This window comes from Heteronotia binoei, unplaced genomic scaffold, assembly GCF_032191835.1.
Source record: "Heteronotia binoei isolate CCM8104 ecotype False Entrance Well unplaced genomic scaffold, APGP_CSIRO_Hbin_v1 ptg000122l, whole genome shotgun sequence".
Classification (NCBI taxonomy): domain Eukaryota; kingdom Metazoa; phylum Chordata; class Lepidosauria; order Squamata; family Gekkonidae; genus Heteronotia; species Heteronotia binoei.
This window is the reverse complement of record NW_026799994.1, coordinates 307,500-331,754: the sequence shown is the minus strand read 5'-3', so window position 1 is coordinate 331,754 and position 24,255 is coordinate 307,500. Positions and strand designations below refer to the sequence as shown.

Genomic DNA, 24,255 nt, shown 5'->3' with positions numbered 1-24,255 from the left:
TGCAAAGAAGCTGCAATATAATTGCTTTGTTTTATTCAGAAGCCAAGTTGTTTTGGATGTTAAGCAGTTAACCCATAGTGTGTGCATTTCTAATGACACTGAAGGCCAGCTAAAGGCCCTGAATGGCCCAGGCTAGCCCAATCTCATAATCTCAGAAGCTAAGCAGGGTCAGCCCTGGTTAGGACTTGGATGGGAGACCACCTGAAAATTTCAGTGTAAAGCCAGGCAATGGCAAACCAGCTTTGTACATCTTGAAAACCCTGTCACAAGTCAGCTGCAACTTCACAGCAATTTACACAAATGCACACCACTTAATAAGACCAATCAATATGGTAAAAAATTGTATCTACTCAATTAGGAAAATATTAAATTAGTTCCCCATAATTTCACTGGCAAAAAAATAGTGGACATACATATTACCTTTTGGGGGCTCTATTCACGCTCATTACTTATCATCCCTCCCTGCAGAACTACAGCTTGTGAAAAAAAAAACACCCAGCCAATGATACCTGTTCCCTTAGCCCCCTACTTCTGCACACACTTAAAGGAAACAGTCTCTGCCATGTTCCTGCCAATTTTTCCTAGCGGCAGGATGAATATGCCATGATGTGATTCTTCACATCTGTTTAATAGGATTGTTTAGCAAGATCATCCACTCACTTCCAACCACAGCGTCACTGTGACAAATAGCTGGTTTGCTCAATGCTTTTATATGTGTGTAAACGGACTACCATAACATGAATTTCATAGAACAGTGAATTTAACAGTTATTTGCAGTTATTAATTACAAAAAAGATAAGCATAGAGATGAACAAAAAATTGTCTACTAAGTAATTTTTATTCCTTATTTCAGTTTTTAAATAACACCATTCTTCCCAACAGAGATCCAAAGCAGCTTATGGCATCTGTGCACAGATAAAGTGCCATCAAGTTGCAGTGACTTATGGTGACTCCAGCAATGGGCTTTCAAGGCAAATGAGAAGCAGGGGTTTGGCATGGCCTTCCTCTGCAGAGTCTTCCTTCCAAGTACCGACCCTGCGTCGCTTCTGAGATCTGACAAGATTGGGCTATGCCATGCCACCTTCCCTGCTTACAACATATGAAATGGAATTTAGAAACAAGTTAAATAGTTAGCCAGTGTAGTAACAATTAGAGTGTTGGACTAGGAAGTGGGAAACCTAGGTTTGAATCCTCACACCAATATTTAAAAAAAATAAGCATTAAAAAGGAATTGTAGAGATTGACTGGAACAGAATTTTAGCCAGCCAAGAGAAGTGTGTTGCTGCTGTCATGTTATCACGTTACAAATGGAGGGCATGAACCAGCCAAACTTTAAATATGCTTTGATACCATTGATTTCCTTAGGACAATTAAGATTGTGCTCAATCCCCATCATGGAAATCATTGTGGAACAGCCTGTCTGAGGTGGTCAGGAAGGCCCCCACACCTCCATCATTTCACAGAAGGAACAAAACAGAAATGTTCAGGAGGGCATAATGGAGTATAATGGAACAGCACAGAATGTTGCTTTGATAAGGGGCAATATTGTAGTCTACCCTGACCTGGATGGCCCAGACTAGCCTACTCGTCAGATCTTGGAAGCTAAACTGGGTCAGCTCTGGCCAGTATGTAGATGGGAGACCACCAAGAAAGTCCCAGGTTGTTACACAGAGGCAGGCAATGGCAAACCATCCCTGAATGGCTCTGCCTGGAGGTTACCCTGCAAGTCTGCTGTGACTTGACAACACTTTTCATCACCATTATAATCTATTCCAATGCTTACTGTTATGTATCACCTCTCTTTTTTACTGCAATGTCTTCTACCTACAGTTTTTTGTCGGCATTGTTTTCCTGTTTCCTAATCCTAGTCTGGGAAAATCCTAGCTGGAAGAAGGCAAAAGAAGAAGGGGATGGCAAAAGATGAGCTGGCTGGACAGCATTACTGATGTAACAAACACGAATTTGAGCAGACTTCGGAGGATGGTGGATGACAGGAGGGCCTGGCGTGACTTTGTCCATGGGGTCACAAAGAGTCGGACTTGACTGTGCAACTGAACAACAATCCTAGTCCTTCTGCATTGTTTATTAGAGACCACTGCTGTCTGATTGAACTGCTTTTCATAGTTTGTAATCTGCCTTTATTGTGAGAAAAATGAGCTATAAATGAAGTGAATATTAGCAAGGGTTCCTTTGGTTGACTTGTTCCCAGCCTTCATGCAACTGAAAACAGCCTTCCCATCAACGCTGATTGCTCTTACTTCTACACCTCCTTTCAAGGTCTCTTAACATACAGCACTGATCTGACCAGTACAACTGGGCACTGTGGTGCCATCTGAGTTAAATTTTTTTCATCCCACAATTAGAAAAAAAGAGACACAAATCAATAAAGTAATCAATCAGCAGAGTACACCGAAATGTGTGTTCCTGTAGCTATTTAAAAGGAAATTTCAGTGTCAAAGCAAGGAAAATGGGTGTGGCAAAATCATGCAAGTAAAACAAAGCATGATCCTGAACAGCCAAGAAGAAAAATAAACAGATCCCTGCAGAAATACTCTATTAGCAACTGCTAGCTGCTTTTCCTCTGCAAATGTTCTAAAAATAAATCTAAATTATCATAATGCATTCAACACTCAAGTTAAACAATAACTTTATCTCCTGGGAATATCTATGTATGACTACTGACATCACTGTTGCATACACATTATTTTACATTCCTCACCTACGGTATATTTTAATATTCAAATTCCAAAAGTAACTTTATAACCTTTAAAAAGTTTTTTTTAACTACTCCTGATTTTTTTTTTAAACAAGACAGCAAAAATCACTTGCCCTTCCGAAGTAGCCCAGATACTGTCTCCACACACAAGCAATTAATGGGAATCACAGTTTCTAGATGTTAAATGTACAGCATGATATTCCCCTACCATGAAGACTTGTGAGGCATTTCTAATTTAACCTCGATTTTCCTCTCCTCCTATGGATGCAGGTGCTGTAATTTCCAGAAGACTAAATGGAAAATTGCTTGTAGGTGCCTGCACCCATGGATATATAAAGAGGTGGGCACAAATGTACACAGTGAATTGTTTTGCTGTGTAAATTAAAGTGTTAACAGTTGCAAGAATCTCCAGAGTGTACTTTCAGAAGATAGCAATGCTCCTTTCCATTTTTGAACCTGTTATAAAAAAGGGTGGGAACCATGTGTACCAATACTAATACTAAGGACAAAAAGTAAAGTGGGGGCAGAAGACTGAACATTTGCTTTACCAGTAAAAATCCCAGTGGGCTTAGAGGGCAGTCTGTCACAGGCTCCCCATTCCATGCCCTAAGGGCAGCAAGGAGAGCCTTTTCCTCCAAACAGCTTTTTGTTTTGTGGTGGCGGCTACAAGCATAAGACAGCTTCAAGAGGGAATTGGATAAATATATGGAGCAGAGGTCCATCAGTGGCTATTAGCCATAGCATATTGATGCAACTCTGGGGCATGATGCTCTGTATTCGTGGTGCTTGGAGGGGGGGCAACAGTGGAAGGGCTTCTAGTGTCCTGACCCCATTGATGGACCTCTTGATGGCACCTGGGTTTTTCTGGCCACTGTGTGACACAGTGTTGGACTGGATGGGCCATTGGCCTGATCCAACATGGCTTCTCTTATGTTCTTATGTCCCTCTACCAGGTGAGATGGGGGATGAGAGGATGGCAAAGGGCAGGGACCTTGTGTGCTTCCAGAGTCTGCCCCAGAAAAGTTATTTTAAAATAAAATGTCTTATTCTAGCCATAATGCAGAAACTGATTTGAACAGACAATAAGCTAGATATAAGGCAGCCTCAGGTATTCACATCTGTATATATATATGTATTTAAAAGTAATATTTTGAGCCCTGACCTGGACAGCCCAATCTCATCAGATCCTGGAAGCTAAGCAGGGCCAACCCTGGATAATATCTGAATGGGAGACCAGAGTTATGACACAGAGGCAGGAGATAGCAAGCCATCGTTGAATGTCCCTGTCCTCAAGCCCCACGAAAAGTCAGCTTGACTTGATGGCAAAAATATATCATTTTTAAAAACTGACATTCTGCTCCATAGAGCAAATGCCTGCTAAATAAATCATGACAAAATGCAATAAACAAAATACATAGGTATTGCATTAAAAGATCTGTGGACAAGTGCAGGTAGGAATCTAGCCTCTGCAAAAATTCCGTAGACTGCCTTCTGACATGACACTTCACCTCTCATTTGATGGTTCTTGTGTGATGTGCCTTAATCCAAAAGCATTACATCTGAGTGTCTGTATGATCACAGTGTTTGATCTGGGAGGGCAATTTCACACTTACAAGACATCACTCAGCCTTGTATTCCCTGACCAATCTTCATGAGTGAACTCACACAAAGTGCACCTTTAAATAAATGTGTTCTTGTAGCTCTTTTCCTGTGATACGTCTGTGAACACTGTCAGTTCAGCACTAAGTCAGAACAATGTCTGACATGTTCTGCAGGTTTTCTTCCTGTGATCTGTTAGATTCATACAATATCCATTGATTTAGGGAAGATGTGTAATTAAATTCCCTTTCCTCTTGTAACCACTGCAAGAATGAGACCCTACTATAGCAATCAACTACATGGCATAGTGTTTATTATTATAGCGGTCCTTAGACCAGTCATACAGAAACAACAGTGTGATTTCTACTAACAAAGCTCCCAGCTTGTATTTCCTTCCAAAAAACAGTACTAATTTGGATCAGTACTGGTTTAAGCCTTTTCCCATTTCCTGACTTGAAACTGGCTCTAGTGAGTGACTATTTGCCCTATTATATCTTGAATCTGATCAGGCTCCATCTTGGCCACGAACTCACTTGGGGGATCTGGAGCAAGCTACTGCATCTCGGCCTGTTTCTCATCTGTAAATAGGCAGAAAGAGCCCCCTGCGCAGAGTGGTAAAGCTGCAGTACTGCAGTCTGAACTCTCTGCTCACAACCTGAGTTCGATCCCGGCAGAAGCTGGTTTCAGGTAGCTGGCTCAGGTTGACTCAGCCTTTCATCCTTCTGAGGTCAGTCAAATGAGTACCCAGCTTCCTGGGGGGAAAGTGTAGATGACTGAGGAAGGCAATGGCAAACCACCCCGTAAAAAGTCTGCCGTGAAAACATTGTGAAAGCAACATCACCCCAATGTCAGAAATGACTGGTGCTTGCCCAGAGGACTACCTTTACCTTTAAATAGGCAGAAGCATATATTGAGCTTCCTGGATGAATAGCGAGAAATGAAATAAATAACAAGCTGTACCCTGTAAAGTTGTTATTGTATGAGCAAGTATAATGAAGACTGGAAAGCACTCAGCAAAAGCATGCAACAGATTATTAGTGGCACACATTTAGACAGAGACATCAATGGCAAATATACTGGTGCCTACCTATATTTTCCTGTGATAAAAGGCAGTTGTCCCAGTGGAAGGGGGAAGCAATTTTTGCTGATTCTTCCTGTCACTGCAGAAGCCCACATTCTTACCAGAGATCCACCATGCTTTGGGATAAGACTCTGGGAAGTAAATGCAAGCTGCAGTGTGTGTGTGTGTGTGTGAGTGTGCATGTGTAGAAAGCTTGGAAAGTTTCCTTCCTCAAACACTACTGTGCTCATATAGAACAAGATTCAAACTATGATCTGTTACATTTCCCATGCAGTAAATCTTGGGTCTTGGATTAAGTTTATGCTTTTGCATGAATCTGCATCAATTAAATAAAGGCATCTTTCATACACAAAAATGCAATGCAATCTGATTTTTCTGGATTCTTTTTAGAAGAACACAGGCAACCTATTTGGAAATGGTGTTTATATGTCTCCCCTCTTACCATTAATTTACGAAATGCACAAGTTCCAGTTTTATCTTGTACAACCCACTAGCAAAGAGAAACATGAATACTGTCCATGCTTTCTACCAGAAGTGTGGGGGAAATGCTACATGTTGTAAAATACACAGCTTTTTTAGATGCTTCTCATCTCAGTTCTCACACTAGGAAGTATGTTGCTGTAGAAATAAGTCTGCTTCCACTTTTACATCAGAGAAGTAATTAAGAAGTCCAGTGTAAAACCCGGGCACAAAATCAATCCCAACATACACAAGATATCATCTCTGTATTCAGTGCTCATTAATCCTTCCTAAGCAATGATGATTCTATAGTTCTGGGCTCATAAACATTCATTCAGATCAGACTTTCCACCTTTAATCATGCAACAAACGACCCCCCCCCCCTTTCCAGTCGTTTTTACTACATTAAAATATGTTGGACAAAGATAATAAGAGCAGGACTGGCTCAGACCAGCAGCCCACCTAGTTCTGGAGTCATACAGCTGCAGCAAGGCGACCAGACTGTTGACAGACAACATGTTATTGATTATGAATATGAAACCGGAGAAAGTTCACCGAAGTCTGAAGTTGATGCGTTTCAAGTGCTGCTGAGCCTTGGTGACTGAGTTTGCAAAAGCAGGACACAAAAAATAAATGGATAAATTCTACACAAAAGAAGGGCACTTAAAGGGAGCCGGGGGTTAACCCTGAAGAGCGACAAGTCTGGTTAAATACAGAAGCCCCAAAGCGGCCGCTCTTCACTTTGGGCACCTGCCTTGGGGAGGTGCGCCAAGGCAGGGTGCGAGGATTTGCAACTCGCCTCCTCCACTCCATTCTCATCCCCTCCCTCCCTCCCTCTCTCCGCCGCCACGCTCGTCGCCCCGGGGAACCTGCCTGACCTCCCCTCCCCCTCCCCATGCGGGAGGAGGAGGAGGGCGCCCCCCCTCCTGGATAATTATTAATAGCCCACCGTCGGGGAGGGCCGGGCGAGAGATAAAGGTGCCTGGGCGGCTGTGGGGCAGGAGGCAGGCACACACTCGGCCCCTCGCTTGGCATCCCGCACAAACATGACCCCCGGGCCGGCTCCGCTCCTAGTCCTGCTGCCGCTGCTGCTCTGCCGGCCGCTGCTCGGGGAGCCGGGCGAAGGCGAGGGCACTTGGGCTCGCTTCGCCCGACTGCCCTACCCGCAGGACCAGCTCTTCCTTCACGACACCTTCCCGCCGGGCTTCCTGTGGGGGGCGGGCACGGCGGCGTACCAGGTGGAGGGCGCCTGGCGGCAGGACGGCAAAGGGCCCTCGGTGTGGGACGCCTGGGCGCACGGCCCCGGCAAGGCGGCGGGGGGCGACGTGGCCAGCGACAGCTACAACCGCCTCCAGCGCGACCTCGACGGTCTCCAGCGCCTGGGCGTCTCCCACTACCGCTTCTCGCTGGCCTGGCCGCGCCTCCTCCCCAACGGCACGGCGCCCCTCAACGCCGCCGCCGCCGGCTACTACGAGCGCCTCCTGGAGGGCCTGAAGGCCCGCGGCGTCGAGCCCGTCGTCACGCTCTACCACTGGGACCTGCCCCTGCCCCTGCAGCGCGCCCTCGGCGGATGGCAGAGCCCGCAGCTGCCCGAGCGCTTCCGCGACTATGCCGAGCTCTGCTTCAGGCGCTTCGGCCGCCACGTGCGCTACTGGCTCACCATCGACAACCCCTATCTCGTGGCCTGGCACGGCTACGCCACCGGACGCCTGCCCCCCGGCCTCCAGGGCGGGCCGCAGGCGGGCTACAGGGCGGCGCACAACCTCCTCAAGGTATGGCGGGGGCGGGCGTGTGGGTGCTCAGGGTGTGTTTGGTCCGCTGCAGCCGCGCCTGTCCTGGCTTTCGCGCGCCTTTATTTCTCGAGCGCATCTGTGTTGCCCGCAGAATCCCACTCAGAGGCGTCTGGCTGGCTGCTGCCTTTTCAGCAGCAGAATTCGGTGCGAGCCGGAAAAGTTGTCACAGGGAGGGAACAGGATGAAAAGTTAGGAGGGAGAGAAGCGGACTCGGGAAGGAACGATAAACCAAAGCGGGACGCTGGAAAAGTGGTCAGAAAGAATGCTGCCATTGCCAAGCACTTACCAGAAAGAACCGGGGCCAACCATAGCGGTGTGCGCCCCCCCCCCCTTCCATAGTTCTTCCTTGAGATCAGATAAACGAGTCGCCGTCCTCTATCTGTTTCAATGAGAGACGAGGGATGGAGTGTAATGGCAGGGTCTCAGTTAAGTACTCTCAGCAGCCCACAATTAAAAAGGATACAAATGCTCATCCATCTCCAATTTTGACATACCGTATTGGTTTCCTTCACTATGTTTCTCTCTGGAATAGTATATAATAAACTGAGCTTGTTATTCCTGTTTGGTCCTGGAATCTGTTAAACATTTTCATTATGTTGTGTGCTAGTTTACTGCTCATCCTCAACTTATATGTATGGTAACTTCCATTTCATTGTATTTGAAGAAATGTGCATGCATATGAAAGCTCATATCTTGTATTTTAAAGGTGCCACCGGATTTGAACTTTGTTCTTCTACTTCAGACCAACACATCTACCCTCCTGAATCAAAGTTTAGTTAAGTTAGTAATCAGTCTGGGGGAATGGCTTGCAGCAATTTAAGAAGCGCCCCCCCCCCCAATCTAACCCCTAATCTGTATGTTCTGGCACACAGGTTATCTTTGTGTCCATTCCATGCATTTAAATTGAGTTGAGGAAAGAGGGTGAATTTATATATTTATGGATGAACCACAGCTATTGCCTCAATGCAAGCAGGTTTAAGTCTGCTCCCCCCCCCCCCCCCCGTTTAGCTTGTTGTCAGTTTAAAATCTGCACAGGCAAAAACATCTCAAGAGTACTGTAGAATACTTAATAGAACAAAGACGTACTTGCATCGAACCCTTTAAAAAGAATTGGTTTGGTAGGTCTGTGCTTTTATTTTATTTACCTTATTTATCCTGCCTTTCTCCCCAGTGTGGACCCAAAGCAACTCTTGTTTTCTCCTCCCTTTTATCCTCACAACCACCTTGTGAAGTAGGTTAGGCTGGGAGTGTGCGACTGGCCAAGGTCACCTAGCAAACTTCCATGGCAGAGTGAGAATTCAGACCTGAGTTTTGCAGATCCTAGTTTGATACTTTAACCACTACACCACACTGGTTCTGTGTAGCACTGTGTAATGTCTGGATTTAGCTAAACTTGTTAATTGCCCTGCAGATACTTTTGAAGAAGAGGAAGAATTGCAGATTTATACCCTGCCCTTCTCCCTGAATCAGAGACTCAGAGCAGTTTACAATCTCCTATGTCTTCTCCCCCCACAACAGACACCCTGTGAGGTGGGTGGGGCTGAGAGGGCTCTCACAGCAGCTGCCCTTTCAAGGACAACCTCTGCCAGAGCTATGGCTGACTCAGGGCCATACCAGCAGGTTCAAGTGGAGGAGTGGGGAATTAAACCCGGTTCTCCCAGATAAGAGTCTGTGCACTTAACCACTACACCAAACTGGCTTTTGGCAAGATGGGCTGAACTTGTCCCCTGAGTTTTGCTTGTGGCAAACTATAATTGGGACGATCTCAGTGTAGATGGTGGGGTCTGATTGTTTAGAGGTGCATCATTGACACAGGAGGTTGACTGATTTTAGGTAACTAAAATCTAATGATTTCACAGTGCGGACCTAAGCAGAATTGCACCTTTTTATGCTCTCATTGATTTCATTAGATTTAGAAAGGTGTGACTGTGTTTAGGATTGCACTGTTTGTGTTATTTCTTCATTTCCAATTTAACACTTGCTAGTGAAGGTGAAATGTGAGGATTATTAATTCTTTCACATCCCATAACTAATCTGCTATATATCTACATTATTGATTTAATCTTTACTACACATTCAGTATCATATACTTTTGTCACTTCTACCTACTCACTGTAAGTTTTGACAATAAGTAATATATCAGAGTAGAGAAAGAAAAAGTGTTATATATCTCATAATAACGAGGTAGAAGATATTTCTGCTCAGGATTCACTTCTTTATACATTTATATTCAAGATGCTACATTTAATACATATTCTTCTGCTTCTTCATTTCAGTACACACTTCATCTCTCCTTAAATTTTGTGATTGATCTGCTTCTCAGATAAGGTGTTAATTTTGTCATTGCTACATATTCATCAAGTTTATTTTTCTATTCTTCTAGGTGGGGACAGACGTCTAGTTTCCATTTTGCTGAATAGATAATAATGGCCATTGTCACCATGAATTTGAATATCTCTTTCAGAATTTTGTGTAATTTATTAGGTAGTACCAGGAATAAGGCCCATTGCGAGGGAAAATACAATGGGCTCTAGAAAGAGGCTGTGTGCAGGTACTCCCCCACCCTCGCTGTCTTCCCACCTACCCAAGTGAAGGCATTCACTCCCCCCTCACCTCCAGGGGAGCTGATGTCTGTCATCTGGAGAGATGTGGTATTCTGTGTGATCTCCAGCCTTCACTTTATTTTCCCTCATTTCACTACAAGCTTTAACTAGCTTCAAAAACTGATCCAGAGCATGGCAAGATTCCTACTTTCATACACAACCAAGTGACTAGTTAACACGTCTTGTATGAAAGTGTTGAGGTTGAGCCTGAAGATCTCCTGGGATCACAACTGATCTCCAGACAACAGATCTCTCTCCCCATTCTGGAGGAAATAACTGCTTTGGAGGGTGGACTGTGGCATTATATTTTAGCTGAGGCCTCTCCGTTTACTGAAAGAAGCAGCCTTGGTTGCTTAGCAACAGCCTCTGGCTAGGGACAAGACTGAGTGGAGGAGGGAGGTGGTCCCCTGGCAATTTTTCAGCCTTTGGAGGCTGTTTGGTTGACAGGACAACAGAGAAGAATACACTTAATACACTTGACAGAGAAGACAACAGAGAAGAATACACTTACACAAGAAGAATTGGAGATGTGTCTGTCTCTGAGGTAGTAGTGTTTTGGCAGTTTGTTCAACATTCCCATGCCTGCAGTAGGTGGGGGCAGGGAAGTCAGCCAGTTGGAGGCCTGAGAACCGTGATGGTTTATGGAGTGTATGGAATGCACCCCTAAGCCAATGGGAGAGTTCCATTTGACTACCACCATTAGCAAATTATATATATATACATAAGTTGCATAATTGCATATTCTTAGCTTCCATAGGGAATTTAAATTTTAATCTGTTCTTCATTTTCCATGTATTTCCTTTCATTTTTTTCTTTTTTTTCAAGTCTGCCACGTATGAATAAAAGTTCCACCTGTGCTTTGGTTTCTCCCACATTTTCTTTGTAGGTTTTGTCTATTTTATCAGAGCCAGGAGGCAACATCAGGGAAAAGTCTCAGTTTCTATGCCCTATTGTTGGCCAGCAGAGGAACTGGTTGGTCACTTTGTGAGCAGGATATTGGACTAGATGGTCTATTGGTCTGATCTAGCAGAGCTCTTCTCATGTTCTTGGGCTGAGGTGGCAACTGCTGCCAAAGCAAAATTTATAAAAAACCTTCATAGCCAATCAGAAGTCATCCTGGGCAAAAGACCCATCTGGTCCCGCCCAGTCTCTAAATACACTTGATGGCAGGGTTGCCAATTTTCAAATGGGGCTTTCCCCAACCCATCTTGCATTTCATGTCTGATTTGTTTGTTTATTTGATTTTATTTATATCCCACCCTCCCCGCTGGAGCAGGCTCAGGGCGGCATTCAAAAGTGAGGAGGGTCATTTCAGCTGCAGAGCATGGCATAGTAGTGGGAGGGGCTTCAGCTTTCCCTCCCACACTACTTTCAACAACAAAACATGGTGGCAAGGTGGGGGGCTATGTAATCTGCTTCTTCGGAGTGTCTGTCTACCACTCCAGGTGTATGTGGGGCAGGGCTGGCCCTAGACTGTCTGGGCAAGGCTAACTTCTGGTGCCCCACCTGCACTGATAATGTCACTGAATCACATGGGGAGTGCTCAATTTGGTGCCCCCAGAAGGCTGGTGCTCTAGGCAGTTGTCTAGTTTGCCTAGTGGACAGGCTGACCCTGGTGCAGGGAACATGTCTGCAGAAATAAGCCATGCTTCATAGTTGGCTTTACTCCCCTCAGTTATTTTGAAGATGAGTACAGGTTAGATGTGAAATGTGAGTCAGGCTGGGGAAACAAAAAAGAGACCTTAAGTCCACAACTAAGGAGCTCTCTACACATGCAGCTTTGTAGCATTTCTGATACAGGCTTCCTTTTTATGCTGGAGTTAAAAATTCGCCTGGTAATGTAAAATAATGACTACAGAGTAAGATCCAATTTTTTAAAGAAACAATTATGTTATTTATAGTCCACCTTGCTCATTGGGTCTCAAGGTGGATTACACAGAGCGAGTCAATACAGTCAACAGGATGGGACATTTAGTAAGCAATGAAATAGAAGAAGAAGATATTGGATTTATATCCCGCCCTCCACTCCGAAGAGTCTCAGAGCGGCTCACAATCTCCTTTACCTTCCTCCCCCACAACAGACACCCTGTGAGGTGGGTGGGGCTGGAGAGGGCTCTCACAGCAGCTGCCCTTTCAACGACAACCTCTGCCAGAGCTATGGCTGACCCAAGGCCATGCTAGCAGGTGCAAGTGGAGGAGTGGGGAATCAAACCCGGTTCTCCCAGATAAGAGTCCGCACACTTAACCACTACACCAAACTGGCTCTCCATAGGATTTGGGTTGTAGGTTCACTTTATTGTAGTATATTTGTATGTATTCTTTTTGATCTATAAGAACCCAAGTTAAAACATAGTAATCATTTAAAGAGCAATATAATATATTATAAAAATATAGTACATTAGGACTCCAATCTCAATAGACAAACTCTGTCAAGGGCCTTCCATAATAAAGGTGTCTTCAGATTTTGCTAGAAGGTCAGTTACAGTGGTATTTAACTGTAGCCCTGTTCACACATTACAACAAACTCAAGTACATCCTACATGTACAAACACATCTGTTCATTAAAAAGAGCCAGCACAGGTTTGCTTTACTAATGAAACTGGAGACCAGAACTTGGATAAATGTGGGATTCAGATCACACATAGAGCTGTAGAGGAGTTGAATGTGACATGAATATTACTCGGTATGCACACAAAGAAGAATCTATACCAGGGATGGCCAAACTGTGGCTTGCAAACTATGTATGGCTCTTTCATAAGAACATAAGAGAAGCCATGTTAGATCAGGCCAATGGCCCATCCAGTCCAACATTCTGTGTCACACAGCGGCCAAATATATATATATATATATATATATATATATATATATATACACACACACACACACTGTGGCTAATAGCCACTGATGGACCTCTGCTCCATATTTTTATCTAACCCCTTCTTGAAGGTGGCTATGCTTGTGGACGCCACCACCTCCTGTGGCAGTGAATTCCACATGTTAATCACCCTTTGGGTGAAGAAGTACTTCCTTTTATCCGTTTTAACCTGTCTGCTCAGCAATTTCATCGAATGCCCACGAGTTCTTGTATTGTGAGAAAGGGAGAAAAGTACTTCTTTCTCTACTTTCTCCATCCCATGCATTATCTTGTAAACTTCTATCATGTCACCCCTCAGTCGACGTTTCTCCAAGCTAAAGAGCCCTAAGCGTTTCAACCTTTCTTCATAGGGAAGGTGTTCCAGCCCTTTAATCATTTTAGTTGCCCTTTTCTGAACTTTCTCCAATGCTATAATATCCTTTTTGAGGTGCGGCGACCAGAACTGCACACAGTACTCCAAATGAGACCGCACCATCGATTTATACAGAGGCATTATGATACTGGCTGATTTGTTTTCAATTCCCTTCCTAATAATTCCCAGCATGGCGTTGGCCTTTTTTATTGCAAACGCACACTGTCTTGACATTTTCAGTGAATTATCTACCATGACCCCAAGATCTCTCTCTTGGTCTGTCTCTGCCAGTTCACACCCCATCAACTTGTATTTGTAGCTGGGATTCTTGGCCCCAATGTGCATTACTTTGCACTTGGCCACATTGAACCGCATCTGCCACGTTGACGCCCACTCACCCAGCCTCAACAGATCCCTTTGGAGTTCCTCACAATCCTCTCTGGTTCTCACCACCCTGAACAATTTAGTGTCATCCGCAAATTTGGCCACTTCACTGCTCACTCCCAACTCTAAATCATTTATGAACAAGTTAAAGAGGATGGGACCCAGTACCGAGCCCTGCGGCACCCCACTGCTTACCGTCCTCCACTGCGAAGACTGCCCATTTATACTCACTCTCTGCTTCCTATTACTCAGCCAGTTTTTGATCCACAAGAGGACCTGTCCTTTTACTCCATGACTCTCAAGCTTTCTAAGGAGCCTTTGATGAGGAACTTTATCAAAAGCTTTCTGGAAGTCAAGGTAAACAACATCTATCGGGTCTCCTTTGTCCACATGTTTGTTCACCCCCTCAAAGAAATGTAACAGGTTAGTGAGGCAAGATCTTCCCTTGCAGAACCCATGCTGAGTCTTCCTCAATAACCCGTGTTCATCAATGTGCCTACTCATTCTGTCCTTGATAATGGTTTCTACCAACTTTCCCGGTATTGAAGTCAGACTGACTGGCCTGTAATTTCCCGGATCTCCTCTGGAACCCTTTTTAAAGATGGGGGTGACATTTGCTACCTTCCAGTCCTCAGGAACGGAGGCAGATTTCAATGAAAGATTACAGATTTTTGTTAGAAGATCCACAAGTTCAACTTTGAGTTCTTTCAGAACTCTCGGATGTATGCCATCCGGACCCGGTGACTTATTAGTTTTTAATTTGTCTATCAGTTGTAGGACCTCCTCTTTTGTCACCTCAATCTGACTCAGGTCTTTCAACACCCCTTCCAATATTAGTGGTTCTGGGGCGGGCAAACACTTCTCATCTTCCATGGTGAAGACGGAGGCAAAAAATGCATTCAGCTTCTCAGCCATTTCCCCATCCTCCTTCAGTAATCCTTTTACCCCATGGTCATCCAAGGGCCCCACTGCTTCCCTGGCTGGTTTCCTACTTCTAATATATTTGAAGAAATTTTTATTGTTGGTCTTTATGTTTTTTGCAATATGCTCCTCACAGTCCCTTTTTGCCTGCCTGATCACAGTCTTGCATTTGATTTGCCACTGCCTGTGTTCCCTTTTATTAATCTCACTTGGACTGGTTTTCCACCGCTTAAAGGAGTCCTTCTTACCTTTTACAGCTTCCATTACTTTGTTTGTTAACCATGCTGGCCTCTTCTTATACCTGTTTGTGCCTTTCCTAACTTGTGGTATGTATTTTATCTGAGCTTCTAGGATTATAGTTTTAAATAGTCTCCAAGCTTCCCCAAGGGTTTTGACCGTATTTACCTTTCCTTTCAGTTTCCTCCTCACATGCCTCCTCATCTCATCTCTCATCTCACACATGTGTGGCTCTTGAAGCCCCCCTACCATTGGCCAGCTTGGAAAAGGCATTTGTTTCTTTAAACCACTTCTCCAAGCTAAGCCAGCCAGAATGGAGAATGCATTTAAAGTCAAAGTTGCTTTCTTTCCACCTCTCCCTCCCTCCCCACATCTATTTGCCTTCCTTCCTGTGTTGCAGCTCTCAAATGTCTGATGTTTGTGTCTTGTGGCTCTCAAACATCTGTAGTTTATTCTGTGTGGCTGTTACGTTAAGCAAGGGTGACCACTATATGCTGTAGGTGGGTTGTATGTGTGACTTGTGAACAGGATTTTTTCCTTCTGGGAGAGAGAATTCCATTATCATGACTGGCAGCCCAAAATCTCCTCTTGTGAGTTTCCAGCAGCACCCCTCCAAATTGTAAGCTTACATTTTAAGCTACTTTGAGTTCTTAATGTAGAAAGGGAGCAAATAAATATTTTAAATAAATAACATCTGATAAGGCTTGCTGTGACCAGGTCATTGATGGGTGGCACTGGACACTTTTGTTTGATGGAACTTATGTCATCTGCTGTATTTTATCTGCAGGGTGACAGGGAGCAGTAATTGGTTTGCTCAGTCTAACTGTGGAGAGTGAATGTACAGAGGACTAAGGAACAGTTTGGATTTAACAGAATTGGTGGTTTTTTTGCAGGGGGGTGGAGATTAGGTTAGCGCTACTGGCCTCTGTTTTGTTTTTACACACATGAAGCTGCATTATACGGAATCAGACACTTGGTCCATCAAGGTCAGGAGTGTCTACTCAGATTGGCAGTGGGTCTTCATGGTCTTAGGTTCTTCATGATTTACATCACCTACTGCCTGGTCCTTTGAACTGGAGATGCTGGGGATCGAACTTTGGACTGTCTGTTCGCAAAGCAGAGGCTTTCCTGCTAAGCCACAGTCTCTTCAAAATAATACCTTTTCCACCCATGTCTCAACTTGTACATTTTATAAACAAAATATTCCAAAGTACCTTAATTCTTCAAGGCTCAATTCATCCTTGGACATACCTGGAAAAAGGCTGTCCTAAACGTTAATTTTTAAATTTCCCTAAATTTTGGGAAAGGAGAGTATAAAACAATGATTTTATTTCAATAATAATACAGTTTGTTCACTTTAACTCTTGGAAACTCATATTCATGAATCATTAAGTTGTAATTTTAATTAGCTATAAGGCTTGGCCATTTTTTAACGATATGTTTGCATTTCTATAGTTGGGCTTCACAAATAGAAGTACTTCCCATGCATTGCAGCAAATTGAAATGATTTCTCTTTATATTAAAAAGTAAGCTTTTTTACAAATGCATGATATACAAACATGACTGTGTTCTGTACATATTTTGTGAAACCACATGTAGGTTTATTTGGATTTTGAACTCATCATTTCTCCAGATAAGTTATTTATTATCAGAATAAGTCATCAGACAAGATCAAGTTTCACAAAAACAAGTTAATACTGTTGTATTCATTACCAAGGTCTGAATTTCAACACTTTCTTATTTTGGTGACTTGCTTATATACTGTGTGGTAAAGATTGTTTTTGGGCTGTTGACCTAATTAGGTACAAAGTTACTTTGAACTTGCCATTCATGACATATTAGTATCAGAACACAACATAGAATTTTGGTCAGGTAGGTGATAGTACACTCCTGTTTTTAGGATACTTTTAGGGCTGGTTTCTCCACCATAGTGATTCTGCTGGGAAGTTTATTCTCCTTATGTTTTCAGGCTTTTCTGACCATATACTCAGTTTGATATACTGAGCAATAACTGTATCCTATTTATTTTTGCACAGGTTTCTGAAAGGCAAAATCCATGCTAGGGATTATTAAGAAATGAAAGCAACCAAGATGATTAAGGGGTTGGTGAACCTTTGACTAAAGAGCCTGTGGCTTTTCAGTTTCAGAAAAAAGGTGACTAAAGATAGACATGATAAAGGCTTATAAAACTGTGCTTGGTGTGGAGAAAATTGATAACAGAATTTTTTTCCCTCCATAATATGAGATCTCTGTTGGATGGAGGTGTGTACTTGGTATATACTGAGCCAAATAAATACTTGAAAAATACCTTATTAGTGTTTTCTGAGTATTTATTTAACCAAATACAGATTATACAATCTGATTCAGCTATCAAAATAGCCACACCTGAATAAAATCCAATATCATTCAGCTTTTATTTAAGTGTGGCTAGCAGGCATTTAAAGAAACTGTGGTGTCTTTAAATGGCTTCTGAGTTCATTCGCTGAATCATGCCACCATGAGGGCCAGATCTGACATAAATGAGACCTTGTAATTCCAGTAGCAGAGATATAAACTTTATAAAGGACACAAACACAATTAAATATTTTTTAAAAAAGCTTAAACAATTAGTACTCTTGCAATTTTTTGTTTATTTTACAGTCTCTGATAACTGACACATCTTTGTCTAAATTATTGCATCAAAATCTGGAGACAATGTCTGTGCTGTAGCAAACTTGAGTATGCTGTTCAGGTACTGTTAGGTGTATATCTGTAAGTTGCAAACCTACTTTTGATTTATTGACATTCATTACAGAAATCTCATGGTCAATGCTTTGAGCCAGAGAAAAACATGAAATGTCTTGGCATTGTGAGCTTTTGTACATAAATTGCTTCTTGTGCTGGTCTAGAGCATGTGAAGGCATCATGATGTAAAATGAGGGCTATGTGTTTGTCTGTAAAACTATAGTCTTCCCCAGAGAAATAAGTATAATTCCTATGAGGCAGTGCAAGAATACTGAGACAGCAGTGTATAGTGGTCAGTATCAGCCTACTTACATGAGAAGTCTAGATTAAAAACTCCAGTCTACAAAGGAAATGTGTTGGGTGAACTTGGTCTGTACACATACACTCAGCTAATCCACCTCACTGGCTTGTGGCTATTCCTCCTCTAAGTAGTTCCCATTTCTTTCCTGCTGAGAAAGACTGGATCATAAAGGCATGAATTCAGAGAAAAAGGAGAAGCAAAGCCAAGTTGTACCCAGGACAGCCCTGGCATAATAAGCCAACAACAACACACACACACATACTGTCTCTCGTGGGCTTTATAGGAGCCCTCCAGGGGCCTGATCCATCTTCCAGGCTGCATGTTTGATACCCCTGATTTAAAGTTTAAGTGCCTTCTGATCTCATGGAGTCATTCTGTCACAGCAGAGCAACTCTATGAGTGAACTTAGAAGTGAGTGAACTTCTGAGTTCACTCACTGAGTTGTACTGTGGCAGTGGCACAATGCCTCAAGCTTAGGAGGCATTTAACATTTAAATGCCTTCTGTACTCCCGTTATGCCCTATGGGAACGGTCCCCATAGAGTATAATGGAGCTGAATTAATTAGGGTTTACCGAATACTTACCTGAATCCCAATATAGTCCAATATAATACCAATAATGGGATTCAGGAATACCAATATTTTTAGGGTCCAGAACACCCAAATCAGAAAAATACTGATTTTTTTTTTTTGTAATTGTAATTCTGCATGCAAGAGGTTCTGGGAGGGAAGGGGTTAAGAGAATTCTCTACTAGGATATATTTGGCAGTTGGCTCCACCCTTTTGTTAGCAGTCAGATCCCGCCTCTCTCCGGGGCAGTTTATAGTTAGAAAACCGTAAATACCCTTCCTAATATGTATCGTATCAAATATCATAAGTGCAGTATGGCCCAAGATGACATACAATGGATGCCAACTAGAAACATTCCTGGACATGTAGTTTAGAAGTGTAAGAACAGCTGGCTCGCTAACAACCTCCTCTCCACCCTAGAGAGATGTATAATTTAGGACAGTGGTTTTCCCAAGAACCTACTAACTAATTTCGTCAACACCCAGCCTCACTTCTTTACACTAGTTTACTCTAATCAAGCAACACTTAACTCTTTTCATCAAACCTAGTAGCTTTCCCCATCCATTACTTACAGGGTTATCAAGCCCCATTTACACCTAATAGTTCTCCTCAGGAAATCCTATTACGCTTCTCCCAAATCATTGTCCACTTCTGAAAACCCCATCAAATTATTGTTGGGGGGGAGGGGCTGAATATGTCAGCTTGTTCCAGGGAGCATTTTGCCCTATATTTGGAGACTCTAGCCACCAGTGCTATATGTATGTGTTGCCAACAACTGGTACCAACAGCATACATCCCCACTTGGTGGATTTCTTCTCCCTGTGGAACACTGGCAGTTTTTTTTCTGTTTTTATGGACCTCTATAAGACCTGGTATTTATTGTCCCTCGCCTCTGAACTATTCCCACCCCTCCCTGTTTCTCTTAGCTAGTTTTTGTGTTTTAAGTGCATGTGTGTGTGTGTGGGACCCTTTTATTTCTCTTTTAATAAAAGCTTTTCCAATTGAACATCTGCCTGGTTTATTTGAAAGTTTTCTTAAAGGGGAAAAACCCTGGTATACACTGGTGGAGATCCCAGTTACTCACCTCTCGCTCTGTCTCCATAACTGGGAACCGTGGAGAATCAGGGATACTGTGAAAAAGCTTCTGTGCTACCAAGGCAAATGATTTTTTTTAGACATTTAACTCAATAATCTGAAGGATACCAGATAACAAATGGAAATGCTTCCTTACTTAATGAGCAGTTATATTGTAGAATTTGCAGCCAGCATGCATATTGATGGCTTTGAGCATTGATGGTTTAAAAAGGGGGATTCATGGTCCACCAGTGGGTACCGTACTAGTCATAACTTCCATGTCTAGAGAGAGTTAAGTCTCTGAATACTTGTGCTGTGAGGTGACATCTGGATGATGCCTTGGCCTCTTGATTTTCAAACTTCTGCAGGCGTATCAAACTCATTTGTTATGAGGGCCAGATCTGACATAAATGAGACCTTGTTGGGCCAAGCCATGTCGGGCTGGGCCATGTGTGCACTTATTTAAGATTAGGTAGCAGAGATATAAACTATAAAGGACACAGACAAATACAAAGATTTTTTTTTAAAAAACTCTTAAAATAAAACATGCTTAAAATGTTACCACTTGGTTTTAAAAGTGCTTTCTTGGTATCTTTCCCATGGGATCCAGGAAACTGAGCAAAGGAAGCTATGGCTCTTTCCTTCCTTCCCCAGAGGACCAGGAGGGGAAGGAGCCTCAGCCAGTAGAAGGAAAAGAGGCTTGGCTCAGTAGCTCTTGCTGGGCAACTGAGGAAGCTTGGCAAAGCAAGCTGTGATGCAGAAGGAAGCAAGAGAGAGGAAGAAGGAAGCAGATGACAGCCAATTGCTCAGGGGCCTGATAGCCCTCTGAGGGCCTGATTTGGCACAGGGCTGCATGTTTGACACCCCTGTTCTAGAGTAACTGGTTGGCCAACTGGTCAAACAGGATGTGGGACCAGGTAGACCGCAGATCTGATCCAGTGGCACATCTTATGTTCTTAGTGTAACTTGTTGAAAATGTTTTGGGTTGATCTTTGAATAAGAAATAGAGGAAAATGTATACCATCTAGCACAACACTTTTAAACATAAGAGAATATTTGTTTATTTTTTTCTGAAAATTTCTGTCAGCTCTTTAGAGAACCTGCTAAAGTGACGCACAAAACAAAACAATAAAACATTACTGAAACTCAGAACTCATAGAATCATAGCGTTTGAATAAACCCCCAGGGTAATCTAGTCCAATCCCTGCATAATGCAGGAAATTCATACATTCCTCCTCCTAAGTTCACAGGAGTTCATTGCTGTCAGATGGCCGTCTAGCCTCTGTTTAAAAACCTCCAAAGGAGAGCCAGCCCCCCTCCCCAATAACATAGCAAATCATGAAGAAGATTTGGCTTTTATACCCTGCTTTCTCTACCCTAAGGAGTCTCTTCCTCTCCCGACAACAGTCACCTTGTGTGGTAGGTGGAGCTGAGAGAGTTCTGATGGAACTGTGACTGGCCCAAGGTCACCCAGCAGGCTTGATGTGGAGACGGGAAGCAAACATGGTTCTCCAGATTAGAGTACACCATTACACAATGCTGGCTGTCCTGGCTAATTAAAAGCCTTGGTAATCAGAAATGTTTTAGTCCTGCTGCTAAAGTATAGTAGTGTAGGCACTAGGAGAACTAGGAGAAGGGCATTCCATAGGCGAGTCCCATTGCTAAAAAAGACTGTCTTTGATAACAACCCACCTTAGCTTTTCAGGCAAGGGCATAAGAGCTTGGCTTATGAGGAATATTTTAGCTGATGGCCTGGACAGTAAGGGGGGAAGCACTCTTTCAGGTATCCTAGCCCCAAACCCTTTAGGGCTTTAAATCAAAGTCCCAGCATTTTGAATCGTACCCGATAGCAGATGGGCAGACGGTACAGATTTATCAGTGCCAGGGTCATACAATCCCTGTATCCCACCCTGAGACTTGCCTAGCTGCTGCATTTTGAACTAGCTGAAGTTTCCAGAGCTTCCAAGGGCAACCCACACAGAACACACTGTGATAATCTAACCTGGATGTAATCACAACATCGATCACTGGATCATGCTTTTTGAGGCATATTAACCACATATGTACTGTGCAACACTTTATAACTTTGTCTCCCCCCCCTTTGTTTTCAGTTTCATTTGTAACAACTTTTGTTTATGTGCTTCCTTGTTATAAAATGTTTGTCAGCCCTTGCAATTAGGACACTGTATTCTTCCAAATAATTTATTGCATTACCGATCAGGTTAATTATCCATATACTGATTCTGCTTTTCAAAGATTCCAGATGATATATATGCATGATGAGACCAATAAAATGAATGTGGATTGAACAATTTTAATGTGTCCTGTATTGTGTGACAAGCTTTGTATATTAATTTACAGCAACATTTGTTGGCTAAGACGTAGTTATTGAACCTTTAAAATTCAGATACATGCAATTAAAAATATATCTGGAATCTGATTTTTAAAAAATAAGTAAGCATTTTAATATTGAAGTCTTTGTTATATGGGGCTGATACAGATAGAGAAAGAATACCTAGCATGGTAAGCTTTTCGGATGCATCCAGGAACACTGTTCTGTTATATGGTTAATATTTTAGTGGAGGGTAAGTTCAGTAAAGAAGGGCCTTCCAATGAAGGATGACTTTAAAAATGTTTGTCTTTCTTACCACAGGTTCCAGTAAGTGATGTTTCAAAATCCTATTAATGGCACCAAACAATTACTACCGTAAGTGTAGGCAACAGCACTAAGCATACAAATACAGATCTTAGTAGAAAATTGCAGTAAATTCATGGTAGTAAAGAAACAGCCATCGAATATTTTCTTCAAGTTTAGCTGCTAGACCTTGGAAACAGGTAGCAGTGGGTTTATTTTTCTGGAAGTGTCATTGAGGCAATTGACCATTTATCCGTAAACATTAAACTCACGTCTTTTACCTAGATTTCATTATGTTCAGGTCATTTGAAGGTTATATTTGGCAGACATGGAATCTCAGAAGTCCACATTTTCACAATGGTGAATCTCTGACTTTAAAAACAAACAAACAATTGGATGGCAAATACTGACTAGTTCATTTTCCCCCTGCAAGCAATTGTTACTTAGCTTGCCTCAGGCCAGTATGTGAGAAGACTACAAAACTACATTTTTGTGTGTATTTTACTGGAAGAAAGTGACAAAATAAGCAAAATGGAAGCAGCAGGAATTTGGAATGAGGGAACCATTTGATTAAAAAAAATCCACTTGTGGTACGGTGTAAATGTAATAGTTAACTGGTAAAAGAGAGGTAGTTCATATCCATGTATCTTATCGAGTTTGCTCAGTGGGTCACTTATCTTTTTTTTGCTTTTACTTGTGAACTAATTTATAGCAAATGTAAATCTGTAAGCTTATGTTATGTGGTACTTTCTTTCAGATTGCCAGATGCTGGTGTAAGTTTAGTGTAGCTGTTTTCCCAAATGGAGTACAGTCTTAATCATCCCACATGAAGTTTAACTACGATTATCTGCAGAGTATTGGCATATAATTTCTCATTATTTGACTCCACTATAAACTTCCTTTACTAAGTGGTTTATCTTTGTCTATTCAGTTCCCACCCACTGTGCTAGCTGTACTTTTGTGTAGGTATGTTTTTCTCATACATGCTTTCCTTCTGTTTTGTTGGTGACACTGTTCCAGTATACAGGAATATAAGTTCACATTTAAATTCTGAAGAAGTGCATGGAAAGTAGCCAGACAGAATATCTCTTTCCTCTTTGGGAAATAAAGTGGTTTGTTCAGTCTATATATTTAATACATTTGTATCCCACCTTTCCTCCAAAGAACTCAAAGCAGCGTACATCATTCTCCCCATTTAAAACTTAGTTTCAGATCTAGATTACATAGGAATCCAATACCACTTTGTATTTGGCTTCTCTCTTATAAATTCTTAGTAGTGCTCTGTACCTTTAATTCTTCTGTAATGAACTGCACACCTTCTAAAGTATTTGTAATAGCATCCTTGTGTATCTGCACTGTTATTGTATATTTAAAAGTGTATTGTACCTTTAATCTGGAATGCACTGTAAGCATCATATGTTGGGTATTTAATTATGAATGTGTGGTAAGCTTCATAGGAGAACCAGAAACTGCCAGAAATACTGTGGAAGCAACCTTGTTATGTGAATGTTTCTGTGAGCAGTGGGTAGGTTGATAGAAGACATGGTTTAAGTGTCCAGATCACATGATGTGATGGTATAGTGTCCAGATCACGTGATGTGATGTATCGCTTTACTCTGCTCTGGTAAGACCTCACCTAGAGTATTGTGATCAGCTTTGGGCACCACATTTTAAGAAGGATACAGACAAGCTGGAACGGATCTAGAGGAGGGTGACAAAGATGGTGAAGGGTCTGGAGACCAAGTCCTGTGAAAAAAGGTTGAAGGAGCTGGGGATGTTTAGCCTGAAGAGGAGGCTGCTGAGATATGATATGATCACCACCTTCAAGTACTTGAAGGGCTGTCATATAGAGCAGGGGTCCTCAAACTGCGGCCCGCGGGCCAGATGCGGCCCGCTGAGGTTATGGCAAAATCAGGTTATGGCAAAATCAGA

General features: G+C 42.6%; 1 protein-coding gene across 1 annotated transcript in view; it reads left to right on the top strand.

Annotated features, from left to right (window-relative positions):
* The first annotated feature begins 6,901 nt into the window (after positions 1-6,901).
* Positions 6,902-24,255, top strand: part of LOC132590520 (klotho-like) — a 39,815-nt gene continuing 22,461 nt past the window's right edge. The window contains exon 1 of the mRNA XM_060263431.1: positions 6,902-7,627. Within this exon, the coding sequence (XP_060119414.1) occupies positions 6,902-7,627 (726 nt within the window). The remainder of the gene's footprint in view (positions 7,628-24,255) is intronic.